Here is a 22,644-nt window from a genome sequence, read left to right as displayed (position 1 = left end):
TGAAATCTTTTATTTTTCGTTTTCGAAAATGTCTCGAAGTTAATGGTAATCATTTTGAATATCTTCTGAAATAAAGATTTTTCACAGAAATACAAAAATTGTCAACTTTTCTGCCTCCCTTTTTCTGGCTTACTTTTTCCACATTCAACGTTATTCGAAGGTCAACGTATCATACAGGGTGTTACTCTACTGATAGTCAATACTCTAGGGGACGATTCTACAGGCGGAAATAAGACGAAGATCAAGAATGGCGAAATTCCGGTAAAGGCTTCATTTTCGAGTATATTAACTTTGAATTTCAGCTGAATATGCGTGCACCGAAGTTTTATGTGCCTGAGGGCACGCTGAGGTAAGCGGAACATCTTATTTACAGCTGAATGTGTTCCTCATCTCATGGGCCTTCTTGAGGGTATCCTTCTCATACCGCAGGTGAGTGCGACTCCTCTCTTGATGGGAGGATGATCTCCCCTCGTGGGTGCCCTGGAAGTTTCGTCCCCGGCTGCCTTCGCGTCCGGAACTCTGCCCGCACCTTCAGACCCATCTTCCCCACCCCCAACCTGGGGTGCCGCTCCTGGCTCTCCACGTCCCACGCCAGTCCGGGCAGAGATCTCCCTGAAGAGTCCTGTCCAGTCCCACGTGGGCAACAAAGCCCCGTTTTCACTGAGCTTCTCGTGTGACTTCGGGTCCACACCCCGGACGAACTGTGAACGGTCAGGTGAATGGATGTCACCGACTCCTTCCTGCTCTACTACCCTCCATAACTGGGTGCGGAGGACAGGATTCTATCGGCCGATCCGCTACACGATGACTTCCGTCTTCTCCGGGAGTCCGGAGATGGCGATCGCCATCTGCTAATGCTGGGGTAGCCACTCTCTCTCCCTCTGCATTAATTGGAAAGTTGCGCAATTCCAAGGCCTGAGATCTTCTACCGTCGCCCTTAGCCATTCTGTGGCGAACTCATCCCTATAGCCTATCCACAGAATGCCCTGCACACACTTGCATTCCTCAAAACGAGGAACCGCCATCCCTTTCGAAGTGGCGTCCATCGCTTCCCCGTGCTCCCTGATCACCTGACATCCCTGTCCCAGCGCCAATGCTGGTGCAGGGTATTCAGATAACGATATCCCGGAAAATAGGCCACCTGGAGACACGCTCGGTTGGAGTTGCGTCTAAATCGACACGGGTCGATCTAGTTCTTCGCCTCTCCTTTAGTGGAGTTAGGGATCGGCCGAGAATATAAACCTTAAAGGTAGGCTCTCACTACGCCTCGCCTCGCCGTAGCTCATTTTATTCCTCCTATGCTTTTCTTATATATTTTGACAATTTGACTCACACTGCGCCTCGCCACGCCTCGGCACGACTCCGGGCCGCGGATTCTTCCTCGAGGATATTTTGTGGAAGAGAGGCGAGGCGTAGTGTGAGTGGATGCAATGCCACCGCTTTCGGTGACCGCTAAAAGAGGAAGGAAGAGGTTCTCTGATCAACTGACCAAACACATGAACCGAGCCAAGCTCAGATAACTTCAGGTACGGAAAACTCGAAGCGACGGGAGCCTACTTAGTGAGTGTGAAAATAAGTTGCGCCGAGGCGTAGTGAGAGCCTACCTTAAGTTTGTATCTAGTTTCAGATTAGCTATATATAGCCTTGATGTATATATACATTTTTTCAAATATAATATTAATATAAAAAAATATAAATTTTATCAATACATTTCTTATAATATTAACCAATACTTAATTTTATTTATAATAAATAAATTACGATGTATCATCATCTTCAGCAACATCATTCGAATCACTGTCTAATATATCGGATGATACATTAGTTACATCATCAATCACATCAGAGCTTGGTAACGTACTTGGTTCCGAGGATCCACTCTGGAAATACCAGTAACAGTATGAAACTTAACTTAAACAAAATATGTACAGAATTGTAAAATTATTAAAGTATGGATTTAACAAACCTGTGAAAGAATTTCTTGGCCTTCCAGGTTTTTATTAACGAGGTTGCCCATCCAAAAAGCAGCTGGACTGTTGTTAAGTACTAGCATTCCTTTTACACTATAAATTAATCTTTCTAATACAGATTTAGCGGCAGGAATATGTTTCAGCAGTGTAAGATCTTTCTTTTCTGCACTGTCGCAACATATTGTATGTAAATATCTCGTACCCCCTAAATATAAATATTTTTATAAATATTTAAAATATGGTATTGCACTTAAGGGGACCTTCCGGTTTAGAGCCCCCCAAAAATAGTCGATTTTTAGGAATTAATTAAAGGAAAATTACTATATATAATTTAATGCAACTTTTTGCATTTTATTAAGGATGTCTTAAGTTACAGAAATATATTCTTTGTTTTATAATTAATCATTGCAGATGGCACTGGGGAGTCGTTAAAGTCAAGACGTAAAAAAATTGATCCAAATCCGTGGGACCTGTATCTCCAAAAGTTATTATCCGATTCGACTGAAACTTTTTTTATTTTGAAGAATATACTTCTGGCTAAGGAGGGCGGGCAGAACAAATTACAAAAATGACATTCTTTTAGAAAATAACGACACGAAGTTTGAAATCACTTGTTTCCTATTTTTTTCATCCCTTCAACGCCTTTGAAAATTATAAATTTTCAATTTTTTTTATTTTTTTCTGGTATGTCCCCTAGCCAGAAGTATATTCTTCAAAATAAAAAAAGTTTCAGTCGAATCGGATAATAACTTTTGGAAATACAGGTCCCACCGTTTTGAGAACACTGTTCCGAGAAAAACGCGTTTAAAGTTTTGCTAAATGCCTAGAACTTCGGGAATTTTACGATTTTCAACAAATCCTTTTAATCACGTATTCGTAAAAGGTTGAACATTCGAAAAATGAAACTTAAAAAAATCGATTTTTAGACCGGAACCTCCCCTTAATACTATGTGCGACAGATTATATTTCACTGTACCAACATCATTATATATTAAAATTCATACCTTGCATCAATTTCAGTATTTTGGTTACATCATCTGTTTGATATTTTAAATTGTGCTCCAGAATTGGCATCCCAAGGTTCAGAAAAAATTTCAATAACACGGGCATATGTTTCAAAAAGATTAGTATATTACTTTTTGCCATTAATGTTTTCGATATGTGAACTAATTTTTGGACATTTACTGCAACTTCAGACCATAATTCTATTCTTTGCGGATCTCTGACAGAAAATTCATTATGTAAAGCATTTATTTTAAGTGAAACAGTAAGTGGAATAAAAGAGATATACCTTTCAGCTAATGGTAGCTCTGTTTTCACACCATTAATAAGACCATCAAACATTTTCTTATATAAAAAATGAAAGTTACTTTTTTTTATGGAGGGTATTCTATTCAAAGAGTCTTGAGCCCCTTTCAACTCAGAAGTTTCAACTGGTAACCATTCCAAAACCGAAGTAACTGTCTTTAATGGCAATGGCTCGTAATCAAACCAACTATTTAATAATCCAATTACTGCTGCTTTATACTGAGGACTAAAATATTTGTCCTCTGGCCATTGAAGGCATAAGAATCCAAATGCTAATTTTGCTAGAATATAATAATAGTAAGAAGTAACTCTTTTCAAGTATAACAAGTGTGTCAAACTTCAACAGTGGATTCAGTACTGAAACAGAATTAAAAAAGTTCACATAAATATATGTTGGAGTCGCTCTTATTTCCAAGTTTTAGCGAGTTTTATGTTCCCGTAATTCATTTAATAAAGTGGGCTAAAATATCTTATTCCGTTTGACTGTTTACAAAATACAGTATCAAGAAAACTTCTAGCAGATACCAATAACACTTGAGTGTTTCCAAAGGATAAAACACTCAATGATAAGACGTTTACGTGCTTGTATTGGGATGTCATTTTAAGCACCCTCTATGAAGGCTGCTTCAGGGTGAAAAAAATGATTTGTCATTTTTTCCACAAATAATCGGCAGAGATGTGTTAAACGAATGAACCGTAAAATTGACCTTGATCTGGAAATTCAGAGTCAAATTTTTGTGGTAAATGTTTACTTTAGGGGAGGGTTCTCCAATTTCAATGACTTTGACATATGTTATCAGGGCCATCATTCTAAACAACATTTCCCTCTAAACTGTTTGGCGCTCGGCTTTGGTTTACGAGATATTCGCAAAAAACTTTACGTAACACTGGAATTACCAACGGTTTCGCAGCCGACGGTATTAGTATTGGTTGGAGCTAGGCCAGTACGGGGGACGAGGGTCCGCTTACGGGCGCGTAAACCGATGTGAGTTTGGGGATGTACAAAATTCGACTAAATTGTTCTTCGACCAACCTTTGAATAAAAATTTCGAATACAGTGAAGTTATTCGAGAATAACGAATAAATTTTTAGTTGTTATTCGTTCCTTGTTATTCGTTATTCAAAGGACCGCCGTGGCGACTAAGCGTCACGAATAAGTGGCTTCGGCTCGAGTAGGTACACTCGAAAAGTGTTCCCCTTGCCTCATGATACCCCCCTCGGCCCGGCCGGAGGCCCCGGGCTTCGGGCCCCGAGCCAGAGCGGCTCGGGTCCTGACCCCCGCTTATTCGTGTCGCGTAGTCGCCAAAGCGATCCTTCGTAAACGAATAACGACTAAAAATTTAGTCGAATCAAAATTTATTCGTTATTCTCGAATAACTTCATTTTATTCGAAATTTTTATTCAAGTTCATTCGAATAAAAATATAGTCGAATAAAAATTTATTCGACTAATGCCCAACTCTGGGGCCAAGATGGGTTGGTATTGGATCCCGCCGCCCGTGTCCCGTTTACTTACTTTGTATTCGTCGACGTTGTCGCGCCGGCCAATATAGGGATCTGATATTCGGACCCTGGAGTTTCTCGACCGACTTCTTTTCATCCGAGCACAGTAGAATCACACGTAAAAGCCGTGACAAATAATTATTTTACACCTTGTGCATCAGAGCTCTCCAGCGTAGGGGCCCCTCACGCGCCTGCTTCCCCTTCCAATCTTTATTTCGCGCAGCGTGCCTTCCATTGTCAAGGAGACCGCGCGACGCTACGAAGACTGCCATGACGGGCTAACGTCTTCCCGGTTAGCGTCGGGCGGTATCCCTGACAACGCGCACGAGAGTGGGAGAACCCCAAGCTCCCGCGGGAGCGACCTTGGAGAGCCCTGTTGTACATAAATACCGTCAAACCGGCCATGTTGATATGAACTTTTTCAACTATTTTTCAGTGCTAAATTGAAACTTGAAGTTTGACGCACTTGTTACATTGCATTCTGTATAAAGTTAATACCATTGAGCTCAATGGTTAATACTTTACACACATTACAATGAATTATGAATTTTTACCTATATATTATATTACTTACCGTATGTGTCTTTATTTTGTTTTGTATAAGATTCAGAGTGTTTCATTAATGATTGACACATATTAATTAATGCAATAGCTAATGATATTCGTGTAGCAATATCAGCTAATGATTCAAAGTATTTACATGCTTCTGCAACAAGTTCTCTACAAGATCGTAGCATACCATTGCTTTCATCTGCTTGGCTTGCTAAAGTTCGTAAACCCTCTAAAGGACAATTATAGAAGTTAATAAAATAATCACAATTTATCTAGCTATTATACGATTATACATTAGCATACCTCGTAATAACATATTGTACGTGACACTTTCAAATCCTTTCCAGTTAAAAATTTTCGTTAGAAGACACAACAATAATCTAGCAGCTTCTATATTCTCATTATCATTTTCCTCCCTCAAAGAGTTGACAATATCCTGCAATTTCGCGCAAATTTTGGGTAGCAACTCGATTAAATCTCTTATGAAAATTTCATTACTCTCATGCTCGAAGATTCCTAGAAGCTCTTTAATAATGAAGCACACTTGCTTCACAGATATGCTATACTGTGTCGAGTGCTGTGTATGTACTTCCGTTTTTACATCCAACAGATGTACTATCTATAAGAATAGTTTCGATTATAAACATATACGTGCAAATCTGATGAGTAATAAACACCATGTTAAAGCTTTAAATGAGATAGGCAACACTTGATGCCACTATTTAAAATTCCATTAAAAGAGTAAACGAAATACAAAAAAAAAATAAGAAATTGTTAAAAATGTGTTAATAATGAAACAGATTGCTTATTTTTGGCGTAACTGCACAACTACTTAACCGATTTTGATAATTCTTGCTGCATGACCTAAGTTGATTGAAGTTAAACTAAATGCAATAAGTTTCACTAAAATCGGTCCAGTAGTTATGGGGAAATTCGCGGACAAACATAGCACATACAAACACATACATACACATCGAACTGAGAAGCTTTTTCTTTTTAAAAGTGGGTTAAGGGGTTATACCTAGTCAGGCGGCCGACAAGACGCGAATATTTGTGATTTTTTTTTGTGCAAAAATCACGCGAAAAATCAGGATTTCAACTTTAAATAGCCGCTATTTTGTTTTAAATTAATACTTCGGAAAATTCTCTCCGCCAACCTGAGGATACATTAATATACTAACGAAATCTTTTTTGTTTTTTGATTTTTAGATAATCTGGTTCCGAATGTCAGTGCTCACCACCGCAAAACCAAATTTTTAAAACTGCTTCTTGCATGTCGGTTGTTACTTTATTGTAAACGTAAATATTTTTCTACGAAAAAATTACCAAATGTTCTTTAAATGTTGCTCTTTTAAGCGCAAAAAGTTTTGTAACAATATACGCTTCCGCTTCTTCAATAAAAATTCACAAATATTCGCCTCTTTTCGGCCGCCTGACTAGGTATAACCCCTTAATAAATATATTCATACCATTGCATCCAATCTTCTAAAATACATTGGATTTTTAGAACATATCAGGGAACCTAACTCCCAGCTTTCAGTTTCGCTAAGACTCAGAGATTTCTCTGTGGTCCCCTTCTTTCCCTTTTTACCTTTTTTCCCAACCTTCTTTTCAATTCTCACAAAAGGTGGTACTGGGAAATGTTGGAAATAACACGGAGGTGGTTGATATTTTGTATCGCATAAAGTAAACAGTGTGCTTAGTTCGCTTTGTAAATATATCAAATTGCCAAGCCGCTTTAATACTTGCTTCCGTAATAAGGGATCCTTTTGAGTAACAAAACCACTAATTACTTCCCGAAACCTGAAATTTCGTGGTATAACAATTCCTAAAAAATTACTACTGCTTTGCATTCTTGTCTTCTAATTCAATTCTGACTTACCAATTAATGCAACTTATTACTAAGTCCATTATTGAATTTTCTGCGACATCAAAATTCTCTGGCATCAATATTGCGCATCCCAAAAGAGAATCTATGGCCTCTAAATCTCCGTTTTCACTAATTCTCATATAGCAAGTTCTGAGAAGTTTAAATGATATTGGCACAATCGCACCATATTTCTTGTTTTCAAAGGATAGAACACAATTTTGTGGTTCATCTTCCGCCTTGTTTAATCCAAATTTAGAAACTAATTCTCCGCTATGTGTGAAATATAAAATACGTGTTATTATAAGCGTTAAGGGGGCAGACCACTGTAACGGTGAGAATTTTGTAAGAATTTTTTTTCAATCTAATTTATAAATCCGTTTCCTGTATACTCTTCGTAAAAATGTGCGCTGCGGCAAAATCGTGCTTGTCGCGTTGACAGTGCCCTGGCCATATGGTTAATCCGAATTCAAAAAGACAACAATATTTAGAAACTAGAAGCCTACCTCTATTACATGACGATCAAAAGAAGTCAAAATTGCAACAAAAAAAAATACGAAATAGCGGACCACTGAAAAAAAATCATGTTTTCGCGGCACAAAATTGGGGAAATGTTGATAAATAAAATGGAAGCAGATCGTTAATTGAAAAAAAACTGATCGCTACGTTATAGCGATGGGTTTTTTGTACAATAAATGCCTTTGCTCCTGTCAATTGGATGTATAGGGTGGTATTCTCAGTCGTTGCTTATTCTTAATATCGTCTTAAGCATGCGGCATCCTCTACTAGTCTACGAGGTTAGTAGTGGATGCCGTATGCTTAAGACGATCTTAAGAATAAGCAACGACTGAGAATACCGCCCATAGTTTTCTCTGTAGACTGTCAACGCAGTTGAAAAATGTCATTCTGAGGAAAACGCATTCAAAGTTCCGCTCGGCTCACAAGGGAACCCCGCGAACCCGGACTCACCGATTGGAACGCAACTTTGTGGGTTTTTAGAGTGATTCTAAACAAGAACAACGGTGTCTTTCATTTGGGCCCTATCGCCCTTTAAGGGGATGAAAACTAACCTCAAAATCAAATTGGCACTTCCACTTTTTCGCGTATAACTCTCAAAGTACAACAGACAGAAAAAAATGTTTCACACAAAAGTTTAATGGTGCAATAAGCGCTACAAACTTCCGTTAACAAAATTTTGAAGAGTTAAAAAAAATATATAACTGACGAGAAAACTCTTTTCCAAATTTTGTTAACGCAAGTTTGTAGCTCTTATTGCACCATTAAAATTTTGTTTGAAACATTTTTTTCTGTCTGTTGCACTTTGAGAGTTATACGCGAAAAAGTGGAAGTAACAATTTGACTTTGAGGTTAGTTTTCACCCCCTTAAAGGGCGATAAGGCCCAAATGAAACACACCGTTGTTTTTGTTTTGAGTCACTCTAAAAACCCACAAAGTTGCGTTCCAATTCGTAAGTCCGGGTTCGCGGTGTTCCCTTGTTAGTCCGGCGCTTGACACCGCTTCACGGAAAATACTATATCTCCGTCAATTTTACGAATTTTTTCATAAAATTTGGAGAGAACAATCTTGAAACGTACGTCTTTCAGAAAATGTGAAAAAGAAAAAATCGATTTTTCCGATTTTTTCAGTGGTATGCCCCCTTAAGGATTATGTTATATTGTGTACCTGTAGCTGGTTTTATCTATCATATGTGTGTCAACAAATTCTTTTTCAATGTAACTTGTGAGATTTTTTATGAAATCTGTATGAATTTCTTGAGCTTCGGAGATGATGCGTGTCAACTGATCATAGAACAAAGCCTGAGATCTTGGGCAATTCGTCACATTATTCAGTACTGTCTCTATAAAATCAAAAATACAATGTATAATAATTATACGCAAATAATTTATCTTATTTCTATACATTTCTATACAAAAGTATTCGGCCACCCTTTAAAAACGCATAACTTTTTTTAAAATTAATCCAAACGACTTGAGTTTTTTTTTAGAAGCTAGAAGGATTAGTTTGCTAAGTGACGTGATTTGTCGTTTTGAAAAAAAATGCACTTCGTCGGAATAGCAAAAAAATTAGAAAAGTTCGTTTTTTAAACTTTTTTTTTACGAGCCTGTAACGAAAATTAAAAAAAAAACCGTTTGTAAATTTAAGTAAGCTATATACGTGCCTAAAATTTCATCAAAATCGGTTAACATTGCTCTGAGCTATAAACACTTAAATATCGCAGAATAAGGTGGAAAATCGCGATTTCGAAATTCCCGAAATTTTCGACCTTATTCTGCGATATTTAAGTGTTTATAGCTCAAATCAACTTTAACCGATTTTAATGAAATTTTAGGCACGTATATAACATACTTAAATCTACAAACGGGTTTTTTGAATTTTCGTTACAGGCTCAAGAAGAAACGTTTAAAAAACAACCTTTTCTATTTTTTTTTTCTATTCCGACCAAGTGCATTTTTCCAAATTGACGAATCATGTCATTTAGCAAACTAATCCTTATAGTCTTTAAAAAAAAACACAAGTCGTTTGGATTAATTTTAAAAAAGTTATGCGATTTTAAAGGGTGGCCGAATAGTTTTGCACGCCATTGTAAATGCTTCGATTACAAAGCAAGTATTAACATACTAAATAAATTGTAGGCTGCACTAGAGGTTTCTGGTTTCTTCATTGAATGTTTTATTGCCATAACCGCTGCTAAAACTCCTTTACACTTAGTTCTGAAATATAAAATTTTTTTGTAATCATATACAACATCGCTTATGTTTCTCCTTTACTGTAAAAACTGCGACACACAATACATCTAGTTATCAAAAGAAATATATATCTGTTCTACGTAGTAATTATATCTTAATTAACACTTACAATGGTTTGAAATTAGACAATTGCTTTCGAAGTAGTATGAGTAAGTCATCTCGTAAGGAATCAGATATAGAGCTAGAGTTCATACATAAATTCTGCAATAAATCGTTGAGCGTGCCGACTTCTTCTAAGCTCAGGTTATCCAACTTTTCCAGCAAGATTCGAAGATGATTACAATGCGGCACTAGACATTGTCTCTCTTCTTCCGTTGTTACCATTTTGCAAAGAAACGCTAAAGCATTCTTCACCGTTTGATCATTATCGCCCATAAGAAATATGATTCTCTCTAAAATTTCACGCTGTTTAAACACATTATCCTTATGGCATATGAATGTCAATCGAAACCACTCAATGGCAAAGTCAATAAACACTCGCTCGTCTGTTCGGAGCAAATTACTTGATAACTGCAATGCCGACGGCTGTAACTCCCGTACAACCTAAATCAAATCATCCTGAATCATTTTTCAATAAGTTTCTAAAGGAATATTGAATATTATCTTTCGTACTGCACAAACCTCTTTATAGTTATTATACAACAAACTCAGCAAACTTGTCCTATAAAAGCCAGAACGTATATGCTGTTTAAATATAGTTTCAACGATTCTCCTTTTTGCTTCTGTTGTCGAAAATATCAGAAGTAAAAGGATGATATCTAATGGTTTTGGATCTTTGGTAATGTCTTTTATAACTGTGATTGTTGTATTTACTGTATTTTTCGACAGAAGCATGCTCATTTTTAAAGTATTAACTATATATAATTGCTGCTGATAACACTCTTCAACCTTTTCTCCAACAAGGGGTTGTATATCAGTGTTGCGCAATACTGTTACAGTTTTTTTAAAAATGTCCATATTTGCACAATCATCTAAAACAAATCTATCGAAAATTCATTGATATTACTACTACAAAATGAAGCGAAACTCGCGTATAATTAAACATATTCCTCAGACAATTAAACATACTTTACAATAGCAGGTATTGCATTTAGGCTCACATTTCTCTTCAACAAGTTCAATACTTTATCCTTATATTCATCCAAATATTTCTTCCCAAGATTTAAATTACTCATACAATTTAATATTAAACTTGTTAATTCCGAATTCTCTTCCAATACTTTGTTCAAAATTTCAGCAACAATTTGATGCTGTTTGTCCATCACAATGTCGGGTAAGAAAAAAATTAATTCACTTTGAAACCATGTAGGGCATGATTCCAAAAGCTGCTCCAAACTAGTTGTTAAGGCATCGGAATTAGTTACAACGTCTAAAAAACGAAATTGTTGCAACAACGAAAGAGCCCACGGTACTGCTTCAATGGAATCACTAAAAACAATGGTTAAAATGTTGCAGGAATGGTTAAAAAAAAGTGCTTTCAAGAATTAGGGGCCGTCCTTAAATTACATAAGGGTAATTTTAGCGATTTCGTACTCCCTCCCTTCCCCAGTATAAGAATTCGTAAGATTTGATACAGGGTGATTCTCTCGGTGCGCCTGTTCAAAGAGATGCCGCCTGGTCAACCGTGACGAGGTCAACCCCCCGTGGTGCCTTTCCTAATTTATGGATTTCGACCCTGGAAGGGGTTGGAGTACCTATTAAGAAATGCGAAATTCTTTATTCTTTATCGTATCGATATGGAAGTGACACCAATGGATTCCTTGTGTTTTTCCGATGAAAACCATACCAAATGTCATGTAAATCGGACTATTTTCAACAAAGTTATCTTGAAATTATGCAAATCAATTTTTCATGTGATTTCCTTCATTATGCTCCGAATTGCGTCGTTCTTGGTGTTACTTTCATCGGCGAAACATAAGGAATCGATTGTTACCGTTTTCGCAGAGATCAGACGAGAAATGCGGAAACAGGACATTTCGCACTTGTTAATAGGTACTCCAACCCCTTCGAGGGTCGAAATCCATAAATTAGGAGAGCATCACGGGGGGTTGACCTCGTCACGGTTGACCAGGCGGCACCTCTTTAATCAGGCGCACCGAGAGAATCACCCTGTATTGCAACTCCCTCCTTACGTAATATTTTTTACATTTAATTTTTTCAGTTATTAAAATTCTGTTAAAGGTTTATATAATTCACTTAACTCGGTTTCATGAAATTTAAACTAAAACTACTCTTCTGGAACATTAATGATAGAATTTGTATTTATTGAAGATTAGGTTGAAAAATGTTACGTAAGACGCTACCTGACTCTCCTCCCCCCTCTGTAAGAAAACGTAAGAAATTCGCGACACCCCCCCCCCCCAAAAGTCTTACGTGATTTAAAGACGACCTCTTAATTCGAATACTTCTTCGAAAAGAGACTCACGCTGTGAGCACAGATTCGTTGAGTTTAGTCAATAGACTACTATATATTTCTGGATGCAATTCTGAAACCTGTAATAACATTTTTACAAGAGATGAACTATGTAGGACATTTGATACTTTGTCGTCAATAAATATTTCCATATCTATTAGTGCATTTTCAAGATTCTCCTCATTTTCAAAATACTTTTCCATCAACATAAGTAATTCTTCTTTGTTATATCGTTTTGAAGTCAATAAGTCTTTCATTTTCTTCTGAACTATTATAATGTCTTTACCTGTAATAATTTATTAGAAACTTCAATATTAACCAGACATATTTTAAGAATATTTACATTACACGTTACATCAGATATTTGCATTATTAATACAATCTACGAACGTGTAATTCAGTGGCGGATTTAAAAAAAAAGGCCCAGGCGGCAAACGTTCTGAGGGGCCCATTTTTCGGGAAAATAAAGCTGTAGTTTACTAAAAAAGGGCTCCGTGTAATAATACAGAAAACAAATATGCTTTGCATATAAACCTAATTTTTCTTAAGGATGAGGCCCTGGGGGCCTTCTGTGCAGGGGCCCAGATGGCAACTGCTTATCGGCCGCCCTGTTAAATCCGCCGCTGGTGTCATTGAAGTTTTAAATATTTACTTAACACGTACAGAGCGTGTGTGGGGCGCTGCAATTTAATTGAATGCCAGCTTCGTGCAAAAAGTTAACAAATTTGCACTTTGTTGCAGAAGCAGCATTAACATTTCTCTTCGAAATATTTAATGGATTAATCGCAGTACTGTTTAAATTAATTCGTTCAGGCTCTTCCTGCATAATATTTGAATCGTTTCGTCTTTTTTTCAAGACAGTAGATTCAGCCAAAGGCAGCCCAAAATTATCATCGCTTTCGCTCCTGGATTCATTAAGTTTCGTCGATTTGCGTTTACGCGAAAATCTATTTTCAGACGATGCTTCACCCTTATGAATTACCGTTTCATCATTCTGCGATTTTTCGCTATCTGTGAATACCTTCAGACATTCACTGGACGATGTATTCTCACCTACGGACATTTTTTTGTTTAACAATTTGCTTTGATTTCGGAATACAGTAAATCCTCGTTACCAGCCCGTTTCTACAATGCGTTAGGAGCCCGGTGACTATCCCCACCATTTCTTCGAATCCTTCGACGAGAGTGAGAAAACCCAATGAGTGAGCGAGAGGAAATGAAAGAGTCGACGGCAACTTCGTGTCAACTGTTTTGTTTCCTCTCGGTCGCTTATTGGGTTTTCTCACTCGCGCCACTGGCCGCGTGGAATAGTGTCCACACACGTTAACAGCCCGCCGCCACACAGTGTCCGATTTTGGACAAAAATCGCTCGACAGCGCAAATCTTGACCGATTTCAATAATTTTTTTTTTAAAATACTCGTAAAGGACTCAGCAATAACGGAGTGCTGTAGTAAAACCTGTATCTATTGGTCTAATATATAAAAAAAAACATTATTTAGCATAACATAACATAAAAACGTAAACTTTGGAGATTATAGATATTAAAAATTAATTTTTTGTAAATTTAATATTAGCTATAAAATAAAAAAATTTCAAATGTACAAAACATGTTTTAAATAAACTGTAAGTATAGCTGATTTAAATCTAATATTTTTAAATTATATTTCAATTTTATTAGTTTTGATTTTATTTCTAGTATATATATATTTTTTTATTTTTAAAAAAAAAATTTAGAAATTGTAATTAGAATAGAATTTTTTGTGGCAACTAATTTTATAATAATTTGTTTATATGAATTATATGTGATATGTTGCATGCATTGTGGCTTATTTTATAACATTTCTTCAGCTCAACCGTTAAGGGCTTAACTTTTTTATTTTCTTTCAGTCTGAGAGAGCTAATTGAGGGATCTGATGAGATTAAGAGATAATGTAAAATATCTTTATTAGTCATTTGCCTGTTGCACATTCTGCTATGTTTAGCTCAGGCTTTACGAAAATTTTTATTAATTCCTTCTTGTGGCTCTTCTGATAGCCAGCTAAATGGTAAATCAAATGATTTAATAATGTCGCTTCCATGAATAAGGACTTTATGAAGGGATGGTGGCATTTTATACCATTCATACAATTGCACACAAATTTATTACAATTAATCATTCTACCACAAGTTAAAACTTGCAAAATATTATATAATCTTTGGATCAAATATTCATCTAAACCAGTATATTTCGCAACGGCTTTGGCTTGGGGCAAAAAAGGAACGAGCTACATTACCAGTGTTGGTTGTTCCAAAACCTTGCTTAACAATAACAACAAATAATGAAAGATTACATTTTAAAGAATTTTGTATACTTTGTTTCCTTAATTTCTTTAACTGTTTTTCTGTGGCTGCCCTTACTGAACCTTTTTTGAAATCAAGATTATACGCTACGTGCAATAAATATTCCATGAAACGGATCCAACAGTGAACTGTAGAAAGCCCGAATTTGTAGTAATCTTCATTACTTTGAAGACTTCTCATAATCTAGATTATTTATAAATTTAGGTCCAACCAGGTTTGCCACCTCATCACGATATAAATCCCAGAGTGCCACACCTTCTAACCCGGAGATTCGAATATAAACCCATGAAGAAGAGCCATTGCCATCCACCTCCAGAGAAAACGTGGACGGTAACTCTGCAGACAGATGGTTTTGCAAATTATGCAGAACTGCAATCAAGACAGATATGCTACAGTGTGTCATGTGTCTCACCTGGATACACGAGGAATGCATTGGGCTCACACCTGAAGTCGAAGATGTCTTTGTTTGCCCGAATTGTACATATTAAATAGTTGGGCCTTATTACCTGCACTGCAAGAAATAAGGCCCGTTTACAAGGTTTTTAAAATCCTATTAATTTCCGTATTTGTTGTGTTCATATATTGTTACAAATATTACAGTGTATAGTTTAATGTTCATAGATTTCTATAAAAAAAAGTTTTCAAAAATATGTACAAGTTTTTTGTTTTAAAATTATAGAACCTTAGGTGGGCCTTATTACCTGAACTTACCTTATGTTTTTTTAATTAATAACTTTTATTGTATATAAAATTGATACCATTCTATAATACCACAATATCTTATTATCTCATTTTTTTTCTACAACCCAGAGATTCTTTAAGTAAGACCGGAACCTGGAGATTTGCTTCAAAACCCTGAGTCTCCGTGCCAAAACTGGAGAGGTGGCAATCCTGGGTCCAACTCAACAAATATTACAGCAAATTGAAGCTTTTTGCTTAGCTAATATATTACACACTTTGCCGTCAATCATTGTGCACGTCAAATGACATGTCATTCAAATCCGAACAATATGTTTCAACTTTTTTCAATAAATTTGTGTAATGTTCGTATTTATTCGTTACGTATGCATAAGTTTCTTTAATAAATTCGAATTTGATACATCGGCAAAAGTGGACTGACGGTGCAGTTTTATATGACCAAATAACAGCATCCTTAACTTTTAACTGAAGGGGAACAAAAGAAGCTATAAAAACAGCATTGTCTACAAGATTAACATATCTTTCATTGCAGTTACTTTTGTCTTTTAAATTTTCATCAACATCATTAGTTGCACCTTCATTTGTTTCATTTTTACCATCGTCATTATTGTCATCATCGTCATCACCATTTCTTTCATGATGACTATTTAAATCAGCTATACTTACATTTTAATTAAAACAAAAGTTTCGTAAATTTGAAGTAAATTTTTTATTTTATAGCTAATATTAAATTTACAAAAAATTCATTTTTAATGTTATGTTATGTTAAATAATGTTTTTTATAGATTAGACCAACAGATACAGGTTTTACTGCAGCACTCCGTCATTGTTGAGTCCTTTACGAGTATTTAAAAAAAAAATTGAATTCGATCAAGATTTGCGCTTGTCGAGCGATTTTTGTCCAAAATCGCACACTGCGCGCCAGCCCCGTTCGTCGGGCTGGTAACGAGGATTTACTGTATTACTTCGACTGGCTTACTTTGAGTTGTGAACGTTTTCCCGCGTAACAAAGTGCGTTTATTTGACAATTCTTCGCTCAACGATGTAGACCCAAGAGTGGTTCCAGTTTTTGATGATCCTTGACTTGCTGTCAAATTCTTATGCAAGCCGCCTCTAAATTTTAATTTCCTTTTATCCATGATTACAGGACTCCAATCTTACATATAATCCTAAACAATTATACGCGACAATTTTTCGCGCAATGCTACCGTAGAACTTGAAACACACATATGTGTATATGCGCATGTACACGCACGGAGTGCATAGCACTGAGAGTGATGACAAACTGCCGAAACCAAGACTTGTCAAACCCGCTCCCGCCTTAGAACATGCAAACATGGAGGAAGCCTGCATGGGCGAAAATGTACTGTGTCCGGATGGAAAGAAGTCGGTTGAAATGTCACAGGGGCAAGAGGGGTTCTTCGCTCGTATTGGCTCCCGCCGCCCGTGTCCCGTTTACTTACTTTGTATTCGTCGACGTTGTCGCGCCGGCCAATATAGGGATATACTATTCCGACCCTAGAGTTTCTCAACCGACATCTTTCCATTCGGGCACAGTAAACGGCGGTAAAAAGAGAAAAATATACATGGGGGACGCTCCCTCTCTTTCTAGCGCCAGGGGCGACAACGATTTTTTTTTATGGTAGAAAGAGAGAGGGTATCCCCCATGTATATTTTTCTCTTTCTACCGCCATCTACATTTTCGCCCATTGCGTGCTTCCTTCATGTTTATATGCTCTAAGACTCCCGCCATGATGTAAATAAGGTGCGTTCACGCGCAGCCTTCCAGATTAGCCAATAACGTACCTTGTCCACGATCCTCCATATTGGATTGCCAACCAATACGATAGTTGCATTAAAAACCGCCAACGTAACAGCACTGGAGAATGTATCGCAAATGAAACTCGGTTGAGGTGGCGCCCTGATTGTAGTGCTTGGGTCGAAAAAATTGAATTAATCAGGAATAAAAATATAGCGAAATAGCCGTGATCTTTACCGCATCTGTATGATTTACAGTAACCCAATTTTAAAGCGTTACAAAGGACGGGTCGATTAAAACCAATGACTTCCATGATTTTTTGGTTATTATTTTAAAACACAACTTGAAGTTAAAATTCAAATAAACATGAATTTAAAATTCGAACAATATTCCATTCAACCTTGACTATTCTCCCTGTCATTTAAGAAAGAACCCGTTTCGCGCATATAGAATGAGCTCATTGGCTACGAAAAAACGTTGGTGGGGGTACAGCCAATAGCAGCTTCTCCCGGCACCAATGAGCTTCAACCTGCGCAGAAACGGTCGAAACTCGTCGGTCGGCAGGTTCCTTCTTAAATGGCAGGGAGTATAATGTAGAAATGAAGTACACTACACGTGGGAAATAAGGAAAGTTGTCAAAATAGTTTGAAATGTCAGGAGTTTTTACACCAAGGGGACACTGAATTATTGTCTCAATTAACAAGGTAAGTCGCCAAAGTTTTTTAATAGACTTTTTATGTAAAGTCGCAGGCTTGGAAGTTGTCCGGGGAAGGTTCGACAGAAAAGCATCTTCTTTCGCATGACTTTCTAGAAATTTGTCAAATAAAGTAAATCGACAAAATTTGTCAAAAATCATAGCATTAAGAATTAAGAAAATTATGGCGGATTGCTTGCAACGTAGAGCAAGTCACATTAGTGAAGAAAGTACATTGAAAACACATATCCCTTGATACTTTTCAATCTTTTGTCAAAGATATTTGTGATATTCATTAACTTTATTAGTTTCCCATTAACAATATTTATTTCAATACACCATTAAACATACTAAATTTTTTGTTAATGTTATTAATTTTATTATAGCCATTGTGCGTTAAAAATATATTGGATCCCTTCGTTCATTTTCGCTAAATTACCATTAGCATTTAAATTTCCTGCAACAAGACCTTCTGCCATACACTCTCACCTCCTTCGGACACATTATGCAGTCTCTACCAGAGATGGGCAAAGATGATATCTAGATAATATCTAGATAAATGGTACTTTCCGATTATCCGGTATTCGTATCTTTATTCAAAGCGCCAGAGACGAAGGTGGTTATTCGAAGGCCTTTCACCTCGGGTTTTGAATAACGGTTCAACTTTCATTCTATCTTTATACTAGAAGGTCGAATAACCGGCGAGAGCCTTTGCGGCCCGACCCGCGCGCGGTCGCCGGTGCTCGGCCATACGTCATCGATTCTACAGAATCTGAATTTGTTTATTTTCGATCATATCAATATGAAAGTGACACCAATGAATTCCTGGAATTCTCCCGATTAATAGCACAGAAAATAATTTTAATCGGACTATTTTTAACGAAACGGGCTTTCAATTCTGCAAACAAATTTTTCACGTAATTTCCTTAATTATGGTCGGAATTATGTCATTTTGGGGCCATTTTCATCGGGAAGACATAAGACATCGATTGGTAATATTTTTATCAACACTTATCAAAAACAAACATTTTATCTGACCTGTCGGTTTTATTGCTCTCGGCTGTCAACGGGCGGTCTACTACCTACGGCGGCCCGAAGGTCCTCGCTCGCAGCGAGAAAGCAAAACAGTGGGGTGGGTAGGTCTTTCCAGAATATTCCAGATCATCCGAGCCCAAAGGCTTCGCATGGCACATGATTGCTGGTGAGCATCGCGAACAGACGAAATGGCAACACCGCCTCACGGACGCATTCCACTACAACCATTCACCGGCCCGGCGTTCGGAGGGTTGCGAGAGACCGCTGGACAGCAGTGATGCCCGAGCTTCGAGAATTTTGGGATGGTCTCTTTCAAATTAACGTCGCAAAGAGCTATTCAGAATTTTCCGGCCCGGGTTGAAAAATTTGGGGCCTTTTTCGTATAACTTTTGAACTATAAAAAATATCGGAATGGAATTTGCGCCGAAAAATGAGGAAAAATTATTCCCACTTAATGATGGATAATTTAAAATATTTTACGTTTACTTAATTTTTCTTTTATCAATGCTCTAACCATAATTGTTGTGAAAAGCTTTTGCAAACCGTTTATTTTGATACTGTATTTAATGCTCTTTTTAAAATTCATGGTGTTGATAAACAATAGGCTAGTTGTTTCTGTATAATTACTTTCATAAATTGAGAAATTATATTTTTATTCAATTATGTGTTAGTTCTGCAGACCTCAGAATCTATTGTTCTGGTTTTCTTTTTTATGATTTTATCATTAATGGAGTGCAAGCATACATCGAACGTAACTGGTAACTAATAGGACGTGTCTTTGATTGTAGCGGTGTTTGAATTTTTTTCTAGAATTTTTGTGTCTGAATGTTTTAGCTACTCAACGCCACGCCTATACCGACGTCCGTTAATGTAATTTTTTGGAACGATGCGCCATGATTGTGCCATTTACACGCAGGTGGCGAAAAATCTCTCCGTACCAGGGTATTGCACCGCGGTCAACCCGTCGTAGCTAAAATTTTTTGAGACGGGTACGAAATCAGTCGACATTATTTTCAAACCTCATTACAGTAATCTAGGGTGCGAGTGGTAAACCGATCATAAAAGCGGAGCGCGCGGCTCGATTACCTGGGCCGGGAAATTTCCAATAACTCTTTGCGACGTTAATTTGAAAGAGACCGTCCTAAAATTTTCGGAGCTCGGGCATCACTGCTGTCCAGCGGTCGCTGGCAGCCCTCCGAAGGCCGAGCCGGTGGTTGTAGTGGAATACGTCCGTGAGGCGCTGTTGCCATTTCGTCTGTTCGCGCGCGCGTAGGTTGCAGTTTTAACGGATGACCCTGTATAATGAAAGTTAAACCATTATTCAAAATCCAAGGAAAGGCCTTCGTATAACCAGCTTCATCGCTGGCGCTTTGAATAAAGATATTAAATTATTCGATCTTTGAATAACGGAAAAAAGATGAAGTCTCTTTATTTGAAATGTTATTTCAATCACTTTTTATCTAGATAATGCCTATCCCTGGTCTCTGCACTTAATATAACCAAAAAAGGCCACTCTATTTCTATAAGTTGTAACTAAATGTGGCTTTTATATATATTATCTGTAAATATATATATATTTACAGATAATTGAAGCAGAAGATGATGCACTGTGATCTACGTCAGACTATGTACACAAAAATTTGGAGATATGGTTTTGCATATGTAATTATTCATTCAATTGCACTAGTTTACAAAATAAAAACAATTTTTCGCGCAGCAGATGCCACTATTTTTTTCTCATGTAAAGTGGCTCGCTGATTTTGAAAATAAGGTCTAAAAAATTTTCTATGGATACGATTTCGAGACATCGACAGGTGGACTTTTTACCTGTCTGTCAAAAAGGTGGTCCCACTTAATTCCGAATATCTCGTGTTGCGAATGACCGATATGATCGAACATTATATCAAATTAAAGATATTTGAATCACCAACAAATGTTCCCCACAAATTTTTCAAATCGGCTTAGTAGTTCGGGTGAAATCGATGGAAAAATGTGAAAAAAAATCATTTTTTTCGACCGAAATTGAAATCAACAATTCATTTAATCATCTGAGAAAAATCAAAATCGCAAAAATGGGCCGAGTTTCTCATTTCTTATGTTGAGTCTGCATTTTTATGAAGGAAACAAGCTGCTACTGAAGAAAATCTATTGATAAATAAAGAAGCTAGAGACAATTGTGTGAAGACTGTTGGTGCCGCGCGGGATTTATATATATCGTCATGTCTTCTACAATTATTTATTAATCAGTGTGAAAATTGGTGAAAATCTTCCTTGTATATTAAGGAAAAACTTTGTCGCTGCAAGTTATATGTACCTCAAAATTACCTCGATACTTTTTAACGGCGAACGTTGAAAAACATAGGTTATGTCCAGTATTACTTTTTAATTAAATATTATTACATTTATAAACATAGAGGTTCTGTGCATACATTTTACGGCTTCGCTAGAGTTTTCTGAAGTTATGTTTTAAGTTTCGTAACGATCCGTTAATATTTACTCAAGTTATCGCAATTTATATTTAAAGAAATAATGATTTTGGACGATGAACATTTTTTTGTTTATAATTTTTAGCTCGAACAGTAATAATTGGATAAACAAACTGTAAATAGAAAAAATGTGTGTCGTGGTGAGCTTTATAACACTATATTTTTTAAAATTCAGTTTAACAACATTTAATTTTCCGATCTTTCTTAGCGTTTGGACAATAATTTTTCCCATTTCCAAGCGCTAGTCCCCTTATTGCATCCGACCCTTCAATTGTGGTTGTTATTACATTTCAATGTTAAATACGTTTAGCGCCCTAAGCGCTATACATATGTATAATACATTTACGTAGATCGGCAATGCGGCGCACATGGTTTCTTTTCGTAGTTGTTAAACTTACGTAGAATTTATCCTTAATTCTGTCCTGTCATGAGACTGCTCATGGCTGTTGATAATGAACCTTTGTAATTTATAATATTGAAAATTATCTGAAGTCATTCCCTATGCAAATTATCTTTGTAAAAAGAAATGAAATCCCCATAAAAAAAACTTTAAAAAAAGTAAAAAAAATTACGCCAAGTACATGAAATCAAATAAATCACAAAAAATAGAAGATAATAATAATTACAAAATAAAAAAAAGATGTGAAATTAAAATGAGCTGCAAGTACATAAAGGTGCTTTCAGTGAAATACTGGGCGTGGCCAGGCAAGGTCAAGGTGTCGAATAAGAATTATTTAAAAACGCAAAATAATGAAAGTGTACTCATATTATCAGAATTTTAAATTGACAAATTATCTGAAAGCCCGCGAGAGAGAAGGTATGGGTATTCATGATCTGAGAATAACTTGCCTCGCCACGCCAATTTGATTGAAAGCACCTTTATGTACTTGCAGCTTATTACGATTTCACATCTTTTTTTTATTTTGTAATTATTATTATCTTCTATTTTGTGTGATATATTTGATTTCATGTACTTGGCGTAATTTTGTACTTTTTTTACTTTTTTTATGGATCGACTATACCAGGGATAAAAAATCAGACATCTAAACATTCTTTTGTATTTCGATTTTTTCGCCAACTTTTAGGGTCTCCTACATCTCGGTTCGATCGACCAGACCCGTCAGCCCAGGTCGGCCGCTATCTCGAGAAGCGTTTCCCTCACCGTCGCGCCGCATATTCCTCACATTTATTCGTCGTTGAGCTCTGTTCAATAACGAATAAATTTGGCCATTGGCGTAACTAGGTTTTTT

The 22,644-nt window shown here is 36.7% G+C and overlaps 1 protein-coding gene across 1 annotated transcript; it reads right to left on the bottom strand.

Moving 5' to 3' along the window:
* Nucleotides 1-1,628: 1,628 nt before the first annotated feature.
* Fancd2 lies at nt 1,629-16,660 on the bottom strand. Its single transcript, XM_076808488.1, has 16 exons — nt 16,400-16,660; nt 13,044-13,433; nt 12,393-12,666; nt 11,036-11,395; nt 10,589-10,949; nt 10,077-10,510; nt 9,840-9,931; nt 8,883-9,057; nt 7,215-7,472; nt 6,802-7,135; nt 5,636-5,951; nt 5,355-5,561; nt 3,262-3,559; nt 2,975-3,192; nt 1,967-2,175; nt 1,629-1,880 (listed from the first exon to the last, which is right to left on the bottom strand). The coding sequence occupies exons 1-16, from the start codon at nt 16,557-16,559 to the stop codon at nt 1,758-1,760; spliced, it is 4,209 nt and encodes a 1,402-aa protein (XP_076664603.1). The 5' UTR covers nt 16,560-16,660; the 3' UTR covers nt 1,629-1,757.
* Between the last annotated feature and the right edge of the window lie 5,984 nt (nt 16,661-22,644).

The sequence above is a fragment of the Andrena cerasifolii genome, chromosome 3 (genome assembly GCF_050908995.1).
Source record: "Andrena cerasifolii isolate SP2316 chromosome 3, iyAndCera1_principal, whole genome shotgun sequence".
NCBI lineage: Eukaryota > Metazoa > Arthropoda > Insecta > Hymenoptera > Andrenidae > Andrena > Andrena cerasifolii.
The sequence above is the reverse complement of the archived record's forward strand: the minus strand, read 5'-3'. Positions and strand labels throughout refer to the sequence as shown.